The following is a 23104-nucleotide window of genomic DNA, read 5'->3' as shown; positions in this document are numbered from 1 at the left end:
GGGGACTTACCTGTACACAGTCAGAGTGGACTTCACATACACTTAATGTGTGTTTGTGTGTTTCAGACCTCATTAATCCGATTGGAGATGATGACACGCAGCAGAAACAAATCAATAGTAACTCCCTAAGACAGCAGCTGTCTCCCTATTTCTCCTGGTCTAATTAATTCTTTATGCTCTTTGGTGGCTGCCAATCAGTGATAGGCGCTTTATTTTCTCTCTTCTGTATCAATAAAATCACGGAGGAGGACTCAGTAGATGGAATGAGCTCAACATAATCAAATTAGCCCTGTCTAAATACAGAAATAACACTTTTTTATTTCAGTTTTTTATCATATTGTGTAGCTACTACAATTAACTAGCACAATTTAAACACGGGGGCTTTACTTCCTCACTCCCTCATGTCTTAGAAACACTCAAACAAGATCAAATTTTCCAAAAGAAGTTCTCCACTTAGCATTCTTTCCCCCGCGCTCTGTGACCCACTTTCTTAGAAAGCAGAGTTTTATTTATTAGTGAAAGTGATAGTTTTCTAATTCCACTCGTCTTATCCTCTCGCTTCTTACCCTCCCGTCTCCCTCCACACAGGCTTTGCAATAGTAGTCCTGGTGTTTCATCCTCCAACAAATTCTTTTAACTTTATGGTTTTCTTTTTTTTCCACCTATAAACAGTTCACACTACTTAAAAGTAGAAGAAAAGAAAATAAAAATTATTTTGATTTTTTTATGCATTAGTTTAACAAGTTATTTTCCATAAAGGACAAAAACTTTCATCACAGCTAAACTGGAGCAGCTTCCTCTTTGTTGTGTCTCAATCTTGATTTTTTTTAAATTTTCATCAGGAAGCTATGAAGTAAAACAAATGCACCCGCTATGTGACGGTACAGGGCGCATCACTGTCATTTCTGATTCCTTCCAGAGTTTCCTCAACAGCAATTCTAGAACAAAAAAAAAACAACAAAAAAAAAAAAACAAATGGAAGAGCAGAAGCTTTGCAAAGCCCATAGGAAGGAAAACAGCTTAAACTGTAGCGCAGGATGTTTGGAAAAGCAACAGTCAATCCAATGGTTGAAACAGTTTTGAGGAGAGGAACATGATAACAGAAAGTCAAGATGGAGTGTGCAGAATCTTTATGAAGAGTGGTTTAATATCTGAGCATGAACATCAAAAGTTATTCTTAGTTTCACAATGTTCATACACATAAAAAAGAAGACAAAGAAACATTAAAACTAAAACTGAACACAAACGGTTGATATCTGATCAGCAGCTTTTGGCTGTTCCAAAAATAAGACTGAAGCTCAGAGGTGATCGTGCATTTTCAGTCAAGGGCCCCAAGCTCTGGAACAATCTGCCCCCCAACCATAGGCATCTCAACCATTATATGTGAAGGCGACATGTCCCCGCACATAAAAAAAAAAAAAAACGTTCATTTGGACCCCTCCACTTTTACTATGAAACATTAATTCTGTCGGCGGAGTTTCTCTTTCTTCGTGAATGAATCCATTCCACTTGATTAATTGGAGAATACTCATACCACAAAAAAAATCCACTCCATGTTTTCCTGTTTACCTCCAACTCTCCAGCAACCTGCAGCAGCAGCGTTTCTGTGCGTCTCCTCCTGCCTCGGCAGAGAACGCTCACAGGTGGAGAAGGTGGAGACACCTCTGTGTTGCTCGCTCGCCAGCTCAGTGAGTGTAGTGCGGGCAGTTGTTGACCGAGGGGTTGATCATAAACATACGTACATGATTAGAAAGATGCTTGAGAGAAGTGCAGCACTACGTCTGTAGCATGTTAGCTTAGCAGCAACTGTGACGCTGTAAGACGCTGCAGGTGTAAGAGACGCTGTGTGTTCAGGTGCATTAAAATTGAAATGTCTTTAAAACCTCACACCTTATTGTCCTCAAACTTTATGAGAAACATCATTTCGATGAGTGTTGAACACAAGTTAAAAAAAAAAGTCCAGTGGTGATGATTTTTATTTCTCTATAAACACAAATAGTACCGATCTGAGGATGTGTGTTGACGTGCATTGAAATGTCTTTAAAACTGCTGAATTTAAACAAACTTGGTGAGAAACATGCTTTAGATGGAAATAAAGTAAGGAAATCTAGATGAAATGTTGCTTTTTTGTACACTGGTGTGCACGCACACACACATAACACACACACACACACACAGTATAGTGCCCCCCACACATTACAGATGCTTCTGACGCCCATGCTCCCAACATTAGTCAAGCCACCTCTTTTCCTGTGTTCAAGTCTCTGCTAAAAAACATGTTTTCTCTGGCATTTCATACAGTGTGAGTTGATTTAGTATATTTGTTTTGTTCTGGGTTCCTATGTTTTTAATGCTTTTAATTAATAATTCAGTATTATCATTAGTGTGTGGGTTTTTTTTTTCATTAATTTTACTCCCGTTGATGTTATTGTTAAGCACCTTGATAACAGTTTCTGTTTTAAATGTGCTCTATAAATTTGACTACATAATAGACACAAGCAAATATTAAAAAAACAAACGAACAAAAAAAAAGAACATTTTTGAAAATAATACTATAATCTGTGTAGTTCTTGTTTGTTCGCACAAACAATGCAGTGGTGGCAGCAGCTATAACTTAATTATTTTGGTCCAGTTTAGGGCCTTTCCTGCAGGAAAAGTAACATATTTATGCATTAATAGCTGTATAATGGGTGGCATGGTGAAACAGTGGTCAGAAATATCACCTCTGTGCATGAAGATCATAACTCCCTCCTGACTTGGGACATTCTGGGTGGAATTTGCATATTTTCTTCAGATACTGCAGTTTCCTCTCACAGACCAAAAACATGTATGCTAGTTTCTTTGGTAGCTCCTAATTGTCCCTAGGCGAGCGTGAGGGAATGGCTGTTTGTCTCTTTTGTCTCTGTGTCCCTGTGGTGGACTGGAGACCTGTCCAGTGTCCCCCGCCTCTGACACGGTGACTGCTTTTATTAGGCTCTAACTCCCCGTAACCCAAAAAGAACTAGTGGGTAAAGAAAAGGGATGGATGAAAAGAATCCCAAACTTGATAGTGACGGAAAAGGTAACAATGATCTACTTACACAAATTGCTTTATTGCTATTTCAGACTGAATTTTCAAATCTCTTGCAGGCAGGACAGTTGCGTAAAAGCAAAATGTGTCTAAAAAAATCCCTCAAATGATTCCAAGTGATCCAGAGTGCTGCTTCGTTCTGATATGAGCAAGCTTTAAATTGGACTTTAGTGTTTACATACAGGCACATACAGTACGGCACATGTCTGATTCCACTGATGTTACAAATGAACAGCGAAAACAGCAATCAGTGTCAGCTTTCAACGAATATATATACATATATATATATATATATATATATATATATAATATATATATATATATAGTCAAGTGAAAGAGCTTCGATTGGTTTTCCATGAGGAGTAAAACAACAACTATTACAGGACAGCTGCGAAGAACACTAAACAGCCGAGGAGATGTCTTTTAGATTTGAAAGGGTAATCACATTTAAAATGAAAATGCATTAAGGTGAAACGGCATTAAGCAGAAAGTAACAATGAAGTGTGGGATTATTTATGGCACTTACCAATAGTTTTCCAGGAGGGTATAAAAGCCCTTCAGAATTTTAAATGGCCTCAGTAAATCTATGTTTCTACACGTCACCAAGAGGACACAATCCTGATGCATTCCATTTAATTTAAATTCATTTGCACTCTACAGAAAACCTGCATGGGAAAATTGCTTTTCTTGACGTGAAGATGACTGTATATTTGTCACAGGAGTCTCTGTTGCATGTAAATGCTTTTTGTTTCTGCCATAGCTGTTACCAAATATTGCAATATTACTTTACAACTACAGAAACGTATGATGCAACCATTCTCTTTGCTTTTAAAGTGCAATGCATGTGGCTACATTGCAAGGAGCTAATAACAGTGAGGCATAAATGTACATTGCATTTATTTTATTCAAGAATTTAACATCGTACAAGACAGTCTGATCACAGAGGCAATATCTTATTTCCTTCCTTAGCCTCACTTTTCCTTGTAAAATGTTAATGTTTTACATCAGTGGAGTTTGACTGTAATCCCTGTTTTAATCTAACATTCACATCTGTTTAGGTTTATGTTGATGCTCGAGCAGGGAGGCACTCAACTGGTCTTCTTTAGAGTCCTTTATTAAATTCTAGCATCTCTGTTTTTGCTTACAGACAAGTTGGGATAATTAAAGTGTCTTCTTTAATAACTGGCATTTAGAGTTGGTAGTAGAAGATTGCACATTGCTGTAAGCATCAAATCTCATAAATATAGTTTTAAAACGTGATTAAACTGACAACACAAGATCACTCCAAACAACTCATTCATTATAAATGTGTGGTATTCCGACTGGAGTTCAGCGTGGAGCATTAGGGAATACCTTGGAGATTCTATGCAAGAGGGGCTCCCCCATCTGGGAGGAATGCCTGAGCAGAACTCACCGGAGGCAGAGCACAACACTAAAAGCCCATTTAGAAAGTTGCAATCATTTTTTATAACAAGTCAAGCAAGCAAGCAAGTGGTTGAGTGGATTTTGTGTGTAAATTTTAATTATCAGCAACAAAAAAGGTTAAATTGCGTCATCTGGACCAGTTTCTTTAAGTGAGAAACGTTCCGTCCCCCATCCAGAGGACTTCCTCAGTGCATAGCCTGCCAACCAGATCTGTCGACAGGCGACCTATGGGACAGATCTGGTTGGCAGGCCGTAGACTGAGGAAGTCCTCTGGATGGGGGTCGAAACGTTTTGCATTACTTAATGACATTTTGTACTTATTGATTGCACAACCAGCTGGTGGTTAACCTTCAACCAAAAATTAAGAGCGTGTTAAGATTTGTTTTTTTGTCTCCAAACCCTATGTGTCATTTTTCACCACTTTTTCCTTTCTGGTCAAACAGGTCTCACTTGTAAATGAGTCTTCGAGGCTCAATGTGATTTATCTGTTTAAGTAAAGGTTGAATGAATGACTAGCAGCTGCCACCTCTCGGTGAGAATGCCGTTGGTTCTGACCTGATACCTTAATGGGTGGAGTCTGCATGTTCTCTCTATGCATGTGTGGGTTTTCTTCAGGTACTCTGGTTTCCTCCCACAGACCAAAAACATGCATGTTAGACTGATTGGTAACTCTAAATTGTCCCTAGGTGTGAATGTGAGAGCGAATGGATGTTTGTCTCATTTGTCTCTGGGATGGACTGGAGACCTGTCCAGGGTGTACTCCACCTCTTGCACAGTGATGGCTGGACATGGGCGCCAGTGACCCCCCGCAACCCGAAAAGGAAGGAACGGTTAAAGATAATGGATGGGTCGATGGGTCCACAACTAGCTACAACTGCAGTGTGGATCACTTTCAGAAACAATATCACATGATTACTTGTTGACTGACTGTCAGAGTAAATGTTTACAAAGGAATGTTCACATTAATCCATGATTTTTCTTATATTTATTGTAATTGTTAAAATACGACAACTTTGATGTCAGCTAAACTCAGATTAGCCAAAAACTTGTCGGTCTAGTCTGAATTAAAGTTGGGTTTTTTTTCACCAAACTGAGGTTGTTCTACAGGTAGGGCAAACTATTTTTAACTATTACTTTAAGTCCAATGTGTTTAGAGCACTGGAGTTTTCACATACGTTAAACTCTCGAGACACGTATTTTCGAGAATTTCAGTATAGCTTTATTTCTTTTCTCTGGTTTAATAATTAAAGAGTCAACTGCTGTAGCTTCATCGAATGTTTGCAGCTGAGTCATGGTTCTCCCTGTTCACCTCCTCTTACTCTCTGACTCCCTCACAACAAGGTTCAAGTGTGTTCCTTCCTTCTCAATCAGTCCCATTTGTTTACTGTTTTCTAAAAAAAAAAAAGTCTTTGTCTTTTCATCTGTGTCCTCCTGTCTCACTCTTTGTTCTCCTTCTCTCCCTGCTTATCTCTATCCCATCGTCCCCTCCTGCCTCTGACTGACAGTGTTATAAATTGATTTTCAGCCCGGTGTGTTCTCTCTGTTTCTCTCTAGGCATTTCCCTTATTTAGCCTCAACCACTCCAGGGTATAGTCTAGACCGCGGGCCAACTGTCAGTCACCGGCAGCGTGGAGCAGTCTAATTCTTGGCTGACAAGTGCTCCTGACAGCAGGAACCAATGGGACATTTCAAACATGCTTACTCTCTCTTGCTGTCTCTCTCTATTGTACTTTTTGCCTTTGCTATCTCTCTTTCTTTACTTGTGCTCTCCCTGTCTGCCCCTGCCACTCCACGATGTATTCAACCATCCCTTTTAAATTTTGGATTATCTATCTCTCTGTTAGTCCATCCCCTCACCCGCCACCCCCCTTTTTACTGTATTTCCATTGCTCTTACATTGTATCCAAAGAAACTGGTTGGAAAATAGTCTATTCAGAAAAATGATGGAAAAAAAAACCCTGAAATACTGAACCTAGACCAGTAGGTAGCGATAGCATCGACAGTGATTTGAATCATCTGTTTACTTCTGAACCCGTTCCATCTCTTCACATTATTTACTTTTTCAGCACATGACTAAATTTTCATTGCAACCGTGTTTATTTTGCCACTAAACAGGAGCCATAAGCAAAAAAAAGGTTCATTCAACTTTTTTATGTCTCTTTGCTCAGTGCACAAATATATACCAATTCAATTCAATCCAGTTTATTTATATAGTGCCAAGTCACAACATACGTTATCACAGTGCACAGAACAAAAACATTCACACACATAAAAGTTCAATTAGTAACATTGTTTACATAAAAAAAGAGTTGGTACCGTGATTAAAAACATTTACTGTCTGGCATTTCCCATGCTTGAAGTAGTTGAGAGTCTGAATCTGGGATTTTTAATGATGGTCCCCCCAGCTGAGGGCTTTGGGCCCCCCGTATGGTGAAAGCAAAACTACGCCTCTGCCAGGGCTAAAGAACAATGTCAGTGACAGCAGATTCTCACTGTTCCTAAAACATTTTCAGCCCATTGGTATGTGTTTATATCTCGTCAGTGGCTTTGTTAAACAATGCATTGTTCTCAAATGGACCGGCTGTGAGCTAGCTGTCAAGCTAAAGCTAACTAGCTGTAGCACTAAAGCCAACTAGCAACTGATAAAATAATTTAAGTTGTCTGACCTAAAGTTAAATCTGGCGTATTGTCCGCTTGCTTTGATCTTAGAGTAAAATATTTGGTTATGGTATTAAGTATTTTATTTAATGTGGTTAGCAAGGCTTTACTGGTTAGTTAGCGTTAGCTGCTATTTTAGCCACGTATAAGATCTGAGTTCTGAGTTTTTCAATCTTCACTTTGGAAGGCATTTATAAAAATCTCTGTTTTCAACAAAAAGACTGTTTGCTCATGGATGACAGCAGAGAACCTTTGCTTTGCAAACAGTGTTACAGTGGACAGGGACACAATTTACAAAGACATGTACAACAAACTGAAATTACCCTTCACTGTGAAGTCTGTTCACACAATGAAGCTTTAGTGCCATTTTGATCAAAAGGCTGACTGCAGTATTTTATTTGGTCAATTTGCTCCATAGGGACTATTATTCATAAATAAGAGCTACAGAGACAAATTATCCTTTTAAACAAATTTGCTAAAAGTGAAATGGAAACGAAAAAAGAGATGAATCAAGAGCGAAACAAATAGCAAACATAAAAGAAGGCATATGGATAGAATGAAACTGGGAATGCATTTTAATGGAGACAGAACTTTAGTGATTAGTGTAATGCATCACTCTTATTATTTACAACGCATGTTCACGCCTACTCACACAGCTCTGATGGAGACAAGTAGAACATAAGGATCCCCAGTATACTTCAAAATGCCACAGGTTTTGTTCCAGTGAAGGAAACAATGATTTATGTGTTCACCAATCAACTTCAGTAAATCTGTACTTTTATTCTCTCAGAATTCAGTCTTAATTAAATAACTGCTGTCATATTTTCTTGCTGTATCAATATAGCTGACATTAAAGGCATTATTTTGATATCATAACGTCTGTCATTTTATGATAATTTATATTCAGTTATGACTTTTGCTAAGACTTAAAAGTCAGGCTTTCAGGTCTTTCTTGTAAATGAGTTCTCGAGGTTCAGTGGGACTAACTTGTCTAAATAAAGGTTGAATGAATAAAGCACAGGAATAATCAATCTGTTAACATAAACTATGAAGAACTAGATCATTGTGGCCTTTGGGTCTGAAAAATTAGACCAATGAGGAAGAAGCTTTAAAACAGCATGATTCAAGGAGAACATTCTGCTTTAAAGAGGAATTCAAAGAGTAAAGAAATCTTTATCTTCCATATTTTCCACAGCATATAAGTTGCTCTGGAGTGTAAGTCACATCAGTCAAAAAAGCATCAGGAAGAGGGAAAAAATCGTATAAGTTGCTTTGGCATATGTCGCATTTATTATGCATCACCTCTGTCCTGTCGCGCTTATTATGCCTTTATTCAATGATCAATATAGTTTAATTTCGCCTGGGCAGCGTGGTGCCATCCATCCTTCCATCCATCCATCCATCCATCCATCCATCCATCCATTCATTCATTGCGATCAGAGCTGCTAGCTCTCCAGCGTTCCTCCGCCTGCACCAGCTGAGTGAAGCGCACATGAGAGGACTCGCTGTTGCATTTCTTTGAAATTTAAAGTGTCAGTCCAAAATTGTGTTATGTATGAATATGGAAAAAAAACTAAAACATATTTAAGTTTGTGCTGCTGTTTGAGTTTATTTTAAACGAATAGCGATAACACACAAAATATTCTTCTCTCAAAATATAAGACACACTGTGCAAGTTCTGGGAACTTACTATTAAAAAAAAATGAATTAATTGTCCATTGTCCAACATAAGTTAAAAATTCTGTTCTGAAATGACATTTAAGTTATAACAGTGATTTGCAATGATGTTTACATAATGAGATATATATATATATAAAAAAATCATAAATTTTTAAAGCAAACAGTTCTAAAATTGTTTATTTAAACAATTAGGCAAAAAAACAACTTCCATATTTTCCGGCATATAAGTCACAGTTTTTTTTTTTTGTTTTTTTTTGCATAATTTGTCAAGTGAATTTGGAACATGCACTTGTTTCTAGTGCAAAAAAAAAAGAAACATTTACAGAAATCAGGCAGTAATTTAGATCAATAGTTTCACAAAAAGGTATTAGTGACACAGATAAAGAAATCTGACCTCAGTACCAGACATGGAAGAAGACAAACTCTCATTTTCAGTGTAGTTTCACTGCATAAAAAAAAACGCAGCTCCAATACAACACACGTAAAAAAAGACATTGCTTTTTGTTCATCAGCAATTCAGATCTATCAGTTCAACTCTCATTTAGGGACTAAAAAATCCTATACGTTCAGAACAAAAAATATTTATTTAGTTTGAGCTTTTGATGAACCAGTTAAAGCGTCACACGAAAAAATATAACTAACCGCTGTCTAAGATGTACAACAAAACACAGACTGTCTTCAAAAAGGCATTAAAAGTGCCAATGTAAGCCACTCGTTAATTCAATATAAGCCATTACTTTGAGGAACGAGATCAAGCTTATATATTGCAGACGAAGGTTCATTAAATCCGCTCAATTCACGAAGCAGATTTTCGTCTTTGTCTTTAAGCGTCTTTTATCCAGGGAGGTTTTTGCTGAGCACGCATGCTCTTTTCCAGTTAAACCCTGTTCCTCATTAGCACCAGTGCATGGATTCACACCTGGGAGCTACCGAGTCCAACTACAAATCTTTTACTGCTTGCAAATTAGCATTTCAGTTTAGGTCTTTGGGGGGGAATCCTGCTTTAAATTAATTCCCGCCCATAATCCATTTAGAATTGAGCATCTGCAAGTGTCTATATAAAAGATTGTATGGTGCTTGTTTGTGGAGCGAGGTGGCAACGTCCCCAACATGGATTCCAAGGATGACAAAAAATCTGAACACAAAACGTTTTCGAATATATATATATTTTTTTACTTCTTTATTAATGATAAGTGGTTTTTTTTGTTTGTTTGTTCAAACCATGTGCTTGTGTGTAGGGGTTGTTCGTTTTGTTCTCGTATTCAGCATAATTAGAAGTCTCGCTTCCTTTTCTTCACTTTTCTACCTCATCCCCCTCTCCTCTCTCACCTCTGTCCCTCCAAGTGAGGAGTCCTGAATCATCCTTTCATTCCTGCACAATGATGAACGAGAGGGAACTCGCTCCTTTTCTCAATGTTTATTCTGCCTTCAGTCTCTGCCCGTTCGTCGCCACTTAGCTCTCTTTATTCGCTCTGTCCTGTATCCCGGCTTTTCGATTTAATGAAGTTACCCTATTTAGATACAGCCTCTTAGATACCTGAGTGACAGTCAACCTGTAATGAAATTCATCTTGTTTTTCTGTGTGGGTCTACGATTGGGCCTAATTTGGAGCTTTGCCAAACTTATAAAGGCACTGTTGAAAATATTATATATGCATATCAATAAAAAAAAAAAAACAATACTCAAATCCATGCTGTATAAACATGTTTCTTTGACGTAAACGCTTGCATTTATTACTTTGTAAATTGCCCCCATTGTTCACCATCCCACCTTTGAAAGTAATAGTTTAGATTTGTTGAAGCAGTGTTTTACAAAAAGCTTTTATGACCTTAGTTTAGCATAAAAGAGTTTGATTCTGTCATTTTGAATTCAGCTAGTCATTTCGTAAAACCCTGCTTCAACAAATCTAAATTATTGCTTTCAAAGATGGAATGGTGGACAATCTAAAAAGTAATAAATTGGCAGCACGATGGATTAGTGGTTAGCACTGTTGCCTCACAGCAAGAAGGCACTGGGTTCCATCCCCGGTTGGACCTGGGGTCTTTCTGTGTGGAGTTCGCATGTTCTTCTCGTGCTTGCTTGGGTTTTCTCCGGGTACTCCAGTTTCCTCCCACAGTACAAAAACACGCATGTTAGTCTGCCTTCAGGCTCAGGCCTGCCTTGCAAAAGAGAGATGTGATCTCAATGGGATTTTCCTGGTTAAATAAAGGTTAATAAATAAATAATTAATAGAGCCAAGACATAAGTGAGTGATGGCTAAAACTCCTTCATTCTTGAATGTTTTGCAGTGGTCCACACAAACACCATTTCAAATTCCTTTTATTTTTCTGTCATTTTGCGTTACATAATTTATATTGGTAAAAAATAATGATATTCCTGCAGTAAGCACCCCAACTAGCTGCTGCTGCTAGCTGAGCTTTAAAAGGACCACATGATTCTATGTAAATAGCCATGTAATGAGAACTGACAATTTAAGTTTATTTTATATTGCATATGCATCCATATACAGGTATCTCCAGTTTGGCCTTCCTCTGTCTTTTTCCTGGCAGTTACATTTCTATCATCCTTCTTTCAGTATGCAGTGGGTATATTGGTAGAAGGATGTTAGAAATGCAGCTGCCAAAGACAAAGAGGAAGGCCAAAGATGGATGCACTTAGAGAGGACATAGAGGTAGTTGGAATGAGGATCGAGATGGCGGAGGATGACTCATGGTGACCCCTGAAGAGCGAAAAGCCGAAAGAAGAAGAACAAAAAGATAAAGTTTGTTTTATATAGCATAGTTAAATAAACGTAACTTTTAACTTTGGTCCTTTTGAGCTAGTAGTTAGTCATTTTGTCCAAAATCAAACTTTGTTTCTCCAAACTCAAGATATCCAGAGAGCTACAAGCAGTAAAATATAAATTGTTATAAACATTTCCACTGAACTCCCCTTTCAAAAAATTTGAACTTTCGCTTCAATTCTGTGTGAATAGCGTTGCCCTCCGATAGTACCAGCATAGATATTTATTCAGACATAAAAATTCTACTTTTGCTTGGAACCAAATACACTCTCTTGTGTCCTGATTGGGCAAACATGACAGTTCAGTTATCTTTCTGGGTTTTTTTATGCCGTGCTTGGTCTTCACAGTGTTTATAGGAATAGGCTGGTAGGAGAGCCAGTGGCAAAACAGTGTAGCAGGGACATACTTACAGTATTTGCACAGTACTATTCTCTAAAATGGCTCTGCCTGTCTCTTCCAGTTTCTTAGCATCTTGTATTTGATTGGTTGTGAAGGGATAGATATATTAGCCCTTAATTGTAGCCCAGACTGCCATTGGTCATTATATCTGTTACTGTAATTGTCCAGGAATTGTCAGGGTAAACAAGGGCTGGAGAGAAACACATTCTTAAAAACAAACACACACATATATCTGAATGCACACACTTTTTTTTTTTGTTGGGGTTCTGTCTCGGATAATTGGTTTGAAAAGCATCCAGTGCGATTGCCCCGCTGTCCCTGTGGCCCTGGCTGCCGTGGTAAATAATGAGGCTCATAAACATGAAACACAGGGGGATCATCATCCTGATTTGAGCTTTGCACTCAGAGGAGATCAATTAGGGCTGGGAAGTTCAAGGACATTAAGAACAAACATACATTGAGTATTTTTTAATAAGGCAGGTTGATTTTTATGTTAAAATATCTCCTTCAGTGCATGTGACATGTATTTCCTAACAAAAAGTGAAATAAAATATCGTAATACTTAAGGCACATATTTTGCATGATTTTACCCATTTTGTCACATAAATGACATATTTTATTTTGAACTTAGCTCAGCTAAAGTGAAACAGGAAGTGATGACAGAGGTACTCTTTGAAAAAGGGAAGTACCTGGTCTTTCTTTTACACAAACTCTGACTATTCTTTGCATTTCTCTAATAGTGACTCATAATAACCCAGTGAAACATCAAATTCTTCTTCTGTGTCTGTGTTAACCACTGAAACGCTCTGTACACATGCAGGCGTACCCCTTTATTATCACGTCCTGCTACTGTACATGAAAATATCTCACCAACTGTTTTCTTGGTGGCATAAGTTATTTTTTGCAGTACATTATTATCTTTTCAAAAAATCATTCATATTTATTACAGGTCACAGGTACTTTAAATGCATAGTGTCACTATCTCACAAGATATTTTGATAGATTTTTACTTTTTTTATCTTTCTATAAAGCAGTCAGCACTCCCGTTTAGTTTTATTGACATTTAATGTACACATCAAGAACAAAAGTGTGCCAATTAGGGGAAATATTATGTAACTTACTTAATTGCCTACAGATTCCATTCATCACGGTCATATTTTTTGGGATTCAGCAGCTACTGTTGCCTCCGCCCTCACCTATCACCACATACCAAGAGTTGTAATAAAGAGCCTGCAGCTCATTAGGATATAGTATTTGTTCTTTTTCTTCCGACAGATACCACCAAGCGTTTGTGTTCAGGGAGCTGCGTCATTTTGCAGTTGATTTTCTGCCTTGAACTTACTGTAGATGAATATCTCCTTAAAACATTAAGTAAATGCTGTTCACTCATATAACGCTGAGTCACGTTCAAACGCTAAAGCTGACTTGTCGATTCGGACACGTCGGGAGGCTAATTGATGGGCCAAAACAAAGGCATAGCCAGCGTTTGATCTTGTGGAGGCACTCAGGGCGAGTCCAAGGGAATGCTCTGTTCGCGTATTGATTTCGCCTCTAAAGTCAGCTGGAAGACTTGCTCAGAGGCAACAGAGTTTCCCAGTCAGTAGGGGGACCTGGGTTCAAATAATCCATGCTGAATGAGAGCGCCAGCGCTTGTTGGTGTTGCTCTGAAAACCGATCCTGGCCTTTGCCCTTGCTGTGAGGGAGTGTGATGTGAAAAGATTATGTAGCTGGTCACAGCTCGAGCTTCAGATATCTGAAGCTTCTGGAGCTGCACTGCAAGATGTTCTGGTAAATCCTTGTATTGGTTGTAGTTATTGCACATGTGCCCAATCAATGTTTTATATAGGCATCAAAAAGCAGGACATTCAAATTAAACCAACCTACTTAGAGTTGCCCATGCTGACTTGTAGATGTTTTCATCAATACTTGTTTCATTTATATAACAAGTGCAGAGCTGTTATTTCATTTGGGGACTTTTATGCAAGTGTGATGCCTTTCTGTTTATTCAGTGTTGGAACTGTTACACCATTAAATCCAACTTTGTCTCTCCATGCACAATTCAGCTATTAGCTACAATAAGTTGATGCTAAAGTGTTCCCTGTTGGTCTCAAAATTTGGTTTTGTGTCTTTTCCTTACAGGTTTTATCTACACTTGCGGGGGTACACTAAAAGGCCGTAATGGCAGTATAGAGTCACCCGGCTTTCCCTATGGCTACCCCAACGGGGCAAACTGCACCTGGGTCATTGTTGGAGAAGAAGGAAGTAGAATTCAGCTCACCTTCTTGTCATTTGCCATAGAAGAAGAATATGACTTCCTGTCCTTGTATGATGGACACCCACACCCTGCTAACTTCAGGACCAGGTAGGAAAAGCAATTTTGATTTTTGACGTGTACATTTTCTAATGAACACGTGTCTTTGTTTTGAATTAGCTGAATCTGTTGACTTGGGTGAAGATTGGACAATTTTTCCTTTTCTAGTTCTGGCAGTGCTGACCTTGCTCTCAGCTGAAAGTAGTTTGCTTCCCTAACTGGTTGTTGATGTGCTTGTGCTTACAACTATTGCAGAAGTGCCTTAAGTTGCTTAGCAGTGTTAGCTTTGTTGTTCATTTGTAACAAAACATACTTTCAAAAATGTTTACTATACTGCCTGACCAAAAAAAGTCACCTCCTGAATTTAACTAAGCAAATAGGTACGAGCCTCCTGTTGGATAATTACTGCATGGACGATTATCTTTCAGCTGGCAACAAGTTATTTAACCCCAACTGGTGCAATGAGCTGCTTCTCATTTCTTAAACAACCATGTTGAAAGACACATGGCGAGGTCGTGGAAAAGATGTTGGTCTGTTTGAGAAGGGTCAAATCACTGGTATGCATCAAGCAGAGGAAACGTCTAAGGAGATGGAAGAAATTACTAAAATTGGGTTAAGAACTGTCCAACGCATTATTAAAAACTGGAAGGGTGGTGGGGACCCATCGTCTTCGAGGAAGAAATGTAGCCGGAAAAAAAATCTTGAATGATCGTGATCGGCGATCACTTAAACGTTTGGTGAACTCAAATGGAAGAAAAACAACAGTATCACTCAGAGCTATGTTTTATAGTGAAAGTAAGAGCATTTCCACATGCACAATGTGAAGAGAACTCAAGGGATTGGGACTGAACAGCTGTGTAGCCTTAAGAAAACCACTAATCAGTGAGGCTAACTGGGGAAAAAAAGGCTTCAATTTGCTAGGGAGCATAAAGATTGGACTCTGGAGCAATGGAAGAAGGTCATGTGATCTGATGAGTCCATACTGACCCTGTTCCAGAGTGCTGGGTGCATCAGGGTAGAAGAGAGGCAGGTGAAGTGATGCACCCATCATGCCTAGTGCCTAGTCATCAATGTAAGATCTTGGTGAAAAATTAATGCAACACTGGATGGAAAAAGATCTTGTGACATTGCAGAAGCTTATTGAAACAATGCCACAGTGAATGCATGCCATAACCAAAGTTAAAGGTGGTTCAGTAAAATATTAGTGACCTTTTTTGTAGCAACTTTTTTTTTGGTCAGGCAGTGTAACTAAATGTCAAACTTTCTGAGGATTCGAAAGGTACTTAAAAGAATAAAAAAAATCTTGTAAATCTGTGTCACCTTGAACTTGCATCAGGCAACAACAGACACAACAAAGTTGTGACTTTGTCTTAATACTGTAAACCTAAATAATATTATGTATTTTTCAGACTATAAGGCGCAATATCAATGAACGGGTCTGTTTTCATACAAAAGGTGCACCGGATTCTAAAGCTTACTGTTTATTTTTGAGAAAATTAAAGGATTTTAAGTGCACCTTATAGTCTGAAAAATACTGTAATGTGTTCAGTATTATGTGTTTGCTGAGATTACTATTCTGGTACCAGACTGTTCTGATCTTGTGTGTTGCAGACACATCTGCTTTCAGTATATCCTGATGCATGCTCAATAATCCAGGTAGAAAAGTCTAAAAAAAAGTTAAGCCTGGTCCTCTGGACAGGTTCAAAAAAACAAACAAGAAAAATGTATAAAAGTTTCATCTTTCATCTGAAAGACGTCTTCAGTCTTTTACTAACTAGACTGAGGCAATCCTGACCCAAATAGTTCAACATTTTTAATACATTTTTGTTTTTTGTTTTTTGAACCTGTCCAGAGGATCAGACTTAACTTTTTAAAATATTTTTCTACCTGGATTATTGAGCATGAATCAGGATATTTTGAACTATTTTGGCCAGGATTTCCTCAAACTAGTTAGTAAACTACTGAAGAAGTCTTTCAGATGAAAGACAAAACAATTTTTTTTTTGTTTTTTTGAACCAGTCCAGAGGACTTGACTTAATTTTTACATGCTTTCAGTCCAGTCCTGATTACCAAAAGTAAATAATTTTGTGATAATTCACAGTTATTGCAGTATTCCTACACCAAGAGACTCAACAATCTAATGCAAATGCCTTCCTAGAAAAAAAAAAGCTATTTTGTAACATAATTCTCTCAGAGCTGACAGCTGTATGTCAATAAAAACCACCACGAAAGTGTGGCTGCTAGCTGTTTCCAAGTTTACTTATTTTTGTCTACAAATCATATTCAAAGAATTGGAAAATTTGGCCGACATTGAAAAGTGGGCAAAGCATTGATCAGTCTAGTCTAGAGGAAATGTGTTTTTTAGTGCGCTGATGAAATAAACCGCTTTGACATGTTGTTCTAAAACCACTAACAGCTGATGATGAAATAGTACTTTTCATTTTCTCTGCCTTTTGTGTATTCTTGTGGTTCTGCATTTCCCGTTAACAGGGGAAACCAGGGACACTGGCATTTGCTTATCAGGAGTAAAGTCATCAGGTGACAGTTTGAGTTATCAGATTAATTTATTGTGATTCTTTAACGTTTCAACATGTCAAAGCCTTGCAGGAACCATGCACCGATTTATCCCTGAAAACAGATGAAATTGGCACTTTAAGACCCAACTAGTAATCTTTAAATCAGAATCATAAAGTGAATCCTGTAGTGAATCTTCTTTAAAGAAGCACATACAGGTATTGCTTACAGCATGAAGGCTTTGTTTTATAGTAAACAAGAAAAGGAACTCTAATGGGTGCTGGTTTGTTGCAGTTAGTGCTGCTACAGCTGAACAAATGATTTAAAGAAACTGAGTGCTGCCCCAGTGAAGCACAAAACCTGTTTAGGCTCAATCAGTACCACCGTGGGTTTCATGTCACTATTGCCCATTGCTGTGTATTTATTTTGTCTGTAGCATTAGCAAAAAATCTCGTGAATTACTGAATAATTTAATTAAACTTTCAAAAAGTAATATGGGGCTTGACATCTATAAGTAATTAACTTTTGGAGTCACTGTGGTTTAAAATGTTTGCAACAGTACAAAACTATAACTGTCCGTTTTACTCAGATTCTGTTCAAAATTAATGTGGTAGTAGCTGAGCATTATCCCCAGCACTTACTTGCAAGCCACTGAGAAACATCCTTGATTGAAATCATGGCACTAGCTATTAAAATTGCTTTTGTTTGTCTGTTAGCAAAATATCTATAAAACTCCTGCTGCCCTTATGTTAAAATCACACATTGGGCATCTGGTTTAATTAAAACCAAGACTCTGTGGGTCATTTTGAACCAAAGGCAGCAGGTAGGTTGAAAAAATTTCAAGAAACTCAAAAGGAAAAAAATAGTATTTTTGGAGTCAACCCAATTTAAGATGATCAGTACAGCTAAACATTACCCTACACGACAAATGGCTTTACTTCAGAGGATTTTACAGATACTGTGCTAAAATCAGGCGTGTTAGTAGCTTATAGTCATTCGCAGAACATAGTCTAAACACAAATAGATCCAACAGATCATGTAACATGTTGCAATATTGCTCCTACTGTAGTTTTAAAGTCTAATCAAAATGGCTACTCCATAATTTCTTAATATAAAACAGTTTTAATGAAAAACACTGGCAGGGGTCAGGTGATATGTAATATAATTACTGAATTATTTATTGAGTTCCTTGCATGATAAAAATAAAACATAAAAAAAAAAAAAAAATCATAAACTGTCCACAGCTTGTGTGTTTTTATTCCAACTAAAGTCTAATAGTATAATATCATAGTATTACTAATTTTCTCCCAGAAGTGGTCATTGATATTAGGGTTTTAATCGTTTGTTGCATGATTACAATATTTAAATCTGCTAACTGAAAACAGAGTTTTCCCTATTAATTTAGTGTTATTTGTGGACACAAAGACAACAAATTATAAACCAAGTTACAGCAAGACTACAATGATTTACTGTTTAGCTTTTATCATAAAAAGAAAAAGTGATCTGGTTTGCTCTAAGCCATTGCACATGTAGGAGAAGGAGAGAAAGGGAATTAGCAACCAACTGTAAATTAGACACTTAATTCTATTTTGGATTATGTGAATGTGAAAAGACATGTGGGACTAATTCCTTGAATCAAGTGTATCCAACCTGAAACTTGCTCTCTTTGTTTTTTATTCTGAAGAAAACCACCACCTCTACACATACGAGCTCTTTGTACTTGAGCCATAGAATCTTTTCCACGCTTTTAAAGTAACAGTTCAGATTGCAGGTTTGCAGATTTCTGCATAATTACAAGAAATCCTTTCTAAGAATTTCAGTGAGGTTCTTGAATCCTTTATTTCCCCCTCAAATGTATGAGCAATTTAGATTGCCAACGAATGAAAAGATAAAGAAAATCTGTAGTTATCTCTGTTGTGAGTTTTGTGCTCAGCTTCATTGGTGGAAATGAGTATTGCCAACATCAGCATCTTCCGTGGCCATTTTACACCTGGTAGTTCTTAAAAAACAACCAGAGACAATTGGGATTAAAGTTTAAAGCACTTCTGCAGGTGATCAATGCTGAATGGATTCTCCCTCCCTGCAGTCATGCTCCTGTCACATTGACATCTGGTGGTGTGCTCTTATTACCTTCTCCCCTGCTCAAAGTCATTTTGTTGCACCAGAAGAGCAAAATGTCTTATTTTGATTAGGAACCAATGATTTTTTTTATGCAGGATGTTTGATTTAGTTACATCAAACTCAGCTCTCTTTGCCCAGTTAGTGTGCTTTAGTCGAACAGGATCAATATCCAAAAAGTTTGTCCCTTTGGTTGGGTTCCACCAACAGAGAGTTGTCCTAATTATTTTTAATTATGGGAAAACTTCAGTTTCAGATCCAGATTTTAGGGTGTTTATCTAAGGCAAGCTGAAATGTGCAAAATAACATGTGCAGATAAATATAATATAATCTGTGCAAAAATATAACCTGAACATAATGAATCAAAGACATGTAAATGTCTACTTGTCCTTCAGTTTATTAAACTTGTACCTGGAAAATGACATTTTTAAATAATGCATAACTTCTAGATAGCTTTTTGTGCGTATAACTGATAAAATCAGCACTGACCTCCATTAAAGCTTTGATGTATTTTACCATCATTTGACAATAAATGCCAATATTTGACATATAAACTCCTTAAGTCTGCTTCACCACCAACATTGCAGAATAGTCTTTTCTTTCCTGACCCATAGTAAGTCCTGTTTTCATCAACCAAGTGATTACCGCTGAAATCCTTTCTGTCATTTCTTGCCATGAAATATGAATGCAGGTTAATAAACTTTCATCACTTGCCTGTCCTTCAACTTTTGCTGCATCAGTGTAATTTATCAACACCTGTCCAATTACTGGATTTATTAAATACACTTTGGATAGTCTGCCGCAGTGACATTTTGTGACTGTTCCTGCATATTGAAGCCTAATAAGGTTTTGGTACAGGATGACAGGCAACCTGAATCTGAGCTTGGTATTAAAGAAAAAGAACTATTTAAAACAAACAGTATCCTCTCCTTAAACTCATTGTCTGGAGGTTAAAATCAAGTAGAGATGATCCATGTAGTATGGCAGCCACCTATTGTTATCCACCTGGAAAGGGTCTTGCTCTTATATTAACTTTAATGCAGCCTGAAATGCGATGTGTACCACCACAAATGTTATATCAAAATGACTGGCTCGGCACTGTGATGTGTGCTATTACCTTTTTTTGGTATTTTGAGTTACCATGGTGACAAAATTTGCAAACAAAGATGCCATTTTTCGCATTGATAAACACTGACAGAATTCTGAGCAGCCTCTAACTTCAGCTGTCACATGACCTAGAGACATGAGGTCTCTGAACAAAACTCTGTCATCAAACAAACTCTTCTTACCACCACATTTGTAAAGATATACATACATATGTATTATATTTCAAAAATTTGGCATTTCTGTCATTTTCTGCCATTATTTCTGGTGTGGCTGTAAGAGTTTTGGTTAAATCAGCCATTTTTAGAGATATTAATCTGACATTTAGTGTGATGGCAGCTGAGAGAAATGCCCATTGAATACTGAATTGCAAAAATACCCAAGCTGGCCACCAAAGTAGAGTTGCATTGCGGCCCAAAAAATCTGATCCGACACGGCTCCAGCCCACAGTCCTTATTTCCGAATCCCACCCGACTCGACGAATTAACAGTAATTCCAGGTCCAAACCCTGAAAACCCCCCACCATTTTTAATTAGTTATTAACAGTCCGGGGCGCACAGCTGAATAAAAGCGGCAGAAGATTTGGAGCTGAGTGTGTTTGAACTTTAATGGCCATAAAAAAGCATTTAAACCCCGTTTCTGCCTGCATTCTTCTGAATTACTGAGACACGCGGACAGCTCTGACAAGCGTTTGTTTTGGGATCTCACCTGTTTGGGTCGTCGGCCGCGTGCGTCTGCTGAGTGCAGCGGCTGAATGAACGTCCATTTGGGTGATGGATTACTTCCTGGCAGTACAGTCCCATCTGAAGCATAATTTAACTTTTTACCTCTTTCAAGGCCGGTTAGCTTATGGCGAAATGGCCGCGCGCAGATTGTGGAAGTATGGCAGGCCATGTTAGATAATTAGATTGCGGCTGATCCTGACCTAACTAAAAGCCCAAGACCGGCCCGGCCCACCCATTATACACATTATAACAGCCAGGCCTGGCCTTAATCCAGGTCGGTCCGGGCCAGGTTTCAGGTTAGAAATAACAGCTCTACATCAAAGCAGTTTAAATGGCTTTAATTCAGCTTTTTTTTTTTACACATATAGTGCTGACATTTGATGTTATTATAGCTGAGAACATTCCCCATCACACACTGAATACAAATAAAAAATCCAAGATGGCCATCATAGCTTAAAAGAAAAAAAAAAAGACTTTAACACATTGATGTTTTTACGATATTGAGCTGAAATTCGGTAAGATGGTAGCTGAGAGCGAACCCCAACACGTAGTACTGTCAATTCAAATTTAAAAAAAAATGGCCACCACATGGCAGTCCCCATCAAAATTTCTACAGGAACTCTCTAGTTACTCACTGTTGCTGTGAAAACCACAACTTACTTTGACGTTGTCATCCGTCCAAATGAAAATGTGTTTTTTGAAACGTTCAACCATTGTTCAAAACTATGTGATTGATGAAAGTTAAGTATTTAGTTATTCAACCTCTAAAGTGTTAAAAATGTGTTAATTGTTTATATCTATGTATGTACCATTCTCACGCTTAAAACACTTTTATTTGGTTATGAGTTTTGAAGAATAATGAATCCTTATGATCAAAGGTTTTTCAAGAGCTTGTGGATTCGACCACCTGACCTCAGTATTCATAATGATTCATTGTTGAGGTATGAGGTGTCACATATGATATGGTGGGTTCTTAGCCCTATTCTAGCTGCGGAAATGTCTTGCTGGGTGAAAAGAAATGTTCTGATAATGTGCTCAGCTGAATGAATCACTCTCAGCATGGTGCTATTCTCACAGTTATAGTGCCATGTGATGGTGCTCCCTTTCAGGAAACTCAACATCTAAGCAGCGTTCTGGATGGATGAGAACACCTTGAATTTATCAAATGTCAACAAGAACTAGTGTCTAGGTCTGGATGTGGAGTGTCCCGTCCAAATGAACATTATGTATATTATAGATCTTGTTCACAAATTCTCATATTAACTATATTAGGAATTTAACACTTACGTGAGCCTTGTAGGCCTGCTTATATGGTTCAGGTTGAACTAATTGGTAGGAATGAGTTTGATGATAATAAAATGGTTTGTAGTATGATGTTATAAAACAAGGTGATTGAGAGTCTGTCCACACTTAGATGCTTAGATGTATGAATAGCAAAATTACTGTTTTCCACTGTTTGCTCCTCTCATCTACTTTGTACATCCAGATGGTAGTTTTGGTAGGAAACAGCTTTTAAAAAGTCTAAAATGGACATATATTTGCTAAAACGTTGATTTTAATGTGCATATGTACATTTAACCACTAGAGATTGTGAAAAATGAAGACGAGAGTGTTTTGCACATTCTCATTGTTGCTGTGTGTGCTTGAACACATGAATAAAGGAGCCACGTTTACTGTTTTTGGCATCTGGCTAGTATCTTTGTCCTGACAGTAACCATTAAATTTCATATACTGTATATGTTTAGAAATATTAAGAATTTAGGGGATATGTTAAATACAGTGAAAACATAATTTTGCTACAGTTCATTTAGTAGAATCTTTAGCTATTCTTGAAATCTTTTTTGTTATATTATCAAAAGTATCACTCTCTGGTGGAGCAAAGCGGCTATTTCAGTGGTAACATTTCAATTTTAAGGTGCAACTTTACCCAAACTGGTGAGCCGAAAGTTCCTTGGTCCTCTAAAAATTCTTACAGCTGATTGCTGATTTAGGTTTGGACCTAAAGGCTTTGCATTTTGTAGGGTTTGTATTCTTCCTATGAGGGCTAATGATTTAAATGCAGAGGAGTATTCAGTGAACAAAGCACGTATGTCTCGTAGATAAGGCCGTTCACTGGGGTGTGTAGGAGTTTTGAGATGCTGTTGTTTCTGTATTAGTTTAACTTTGTGTGTGTGACTGAAAGAGGTCAAAATAGCTTGGCAGGGATGACAGAAGAAAGTGCTTGACCAGTCTAAAAAGCAATTTATCAACACTGATGACAGGGCTCTGGACAATCAACACAGTTAAGATTTGAAAATCAATAAAATATATTTCTTTTT

At 37.7% G+C, this 23104-nt stretch overlaps 1 protein-coding gene across 1 annotated transcript in view; it reads left to right on the top strand.

Moving 5' to 3' along the window:
• The window catches only part of LOC119425451 (CUB and sushi domain-containing protein 3), a 504865-nt gene that overhangs the window by 99293 nt on the left and 382468 nt on the right, over nt 1-23104 (top strand). The window contains exon 2 of the mRNA XM_037692978.1: nt 14154-14376. Coding sequence (XP_037548906.1) covers nt 14154-14376 — 223 coding nt within the window. The remainder of the gene's footprint in view (nt 1-14153; nt 14377-23104) is intronic.

This window comes from Nematolebias whitei, chromosome 19, assembly GCF_014905685.2.
Source record: "Nematolebias whitei isolate Nwh7 chromosome 19, NemWhi1, whole genome shotgun sequence".
In the NCBI taxonomy this organism is placed as follows: Eukaryota; Metazoa; Chordata; class Actinopteri; order Cyprinodontiformes; family Rivulidae; genus Nematolebias; species Nematolebias whitei.
Note: the sequence above shows the minus strand (reverse complement) of the source record. Positions and strands in the feature narration are given on the sequence as shown.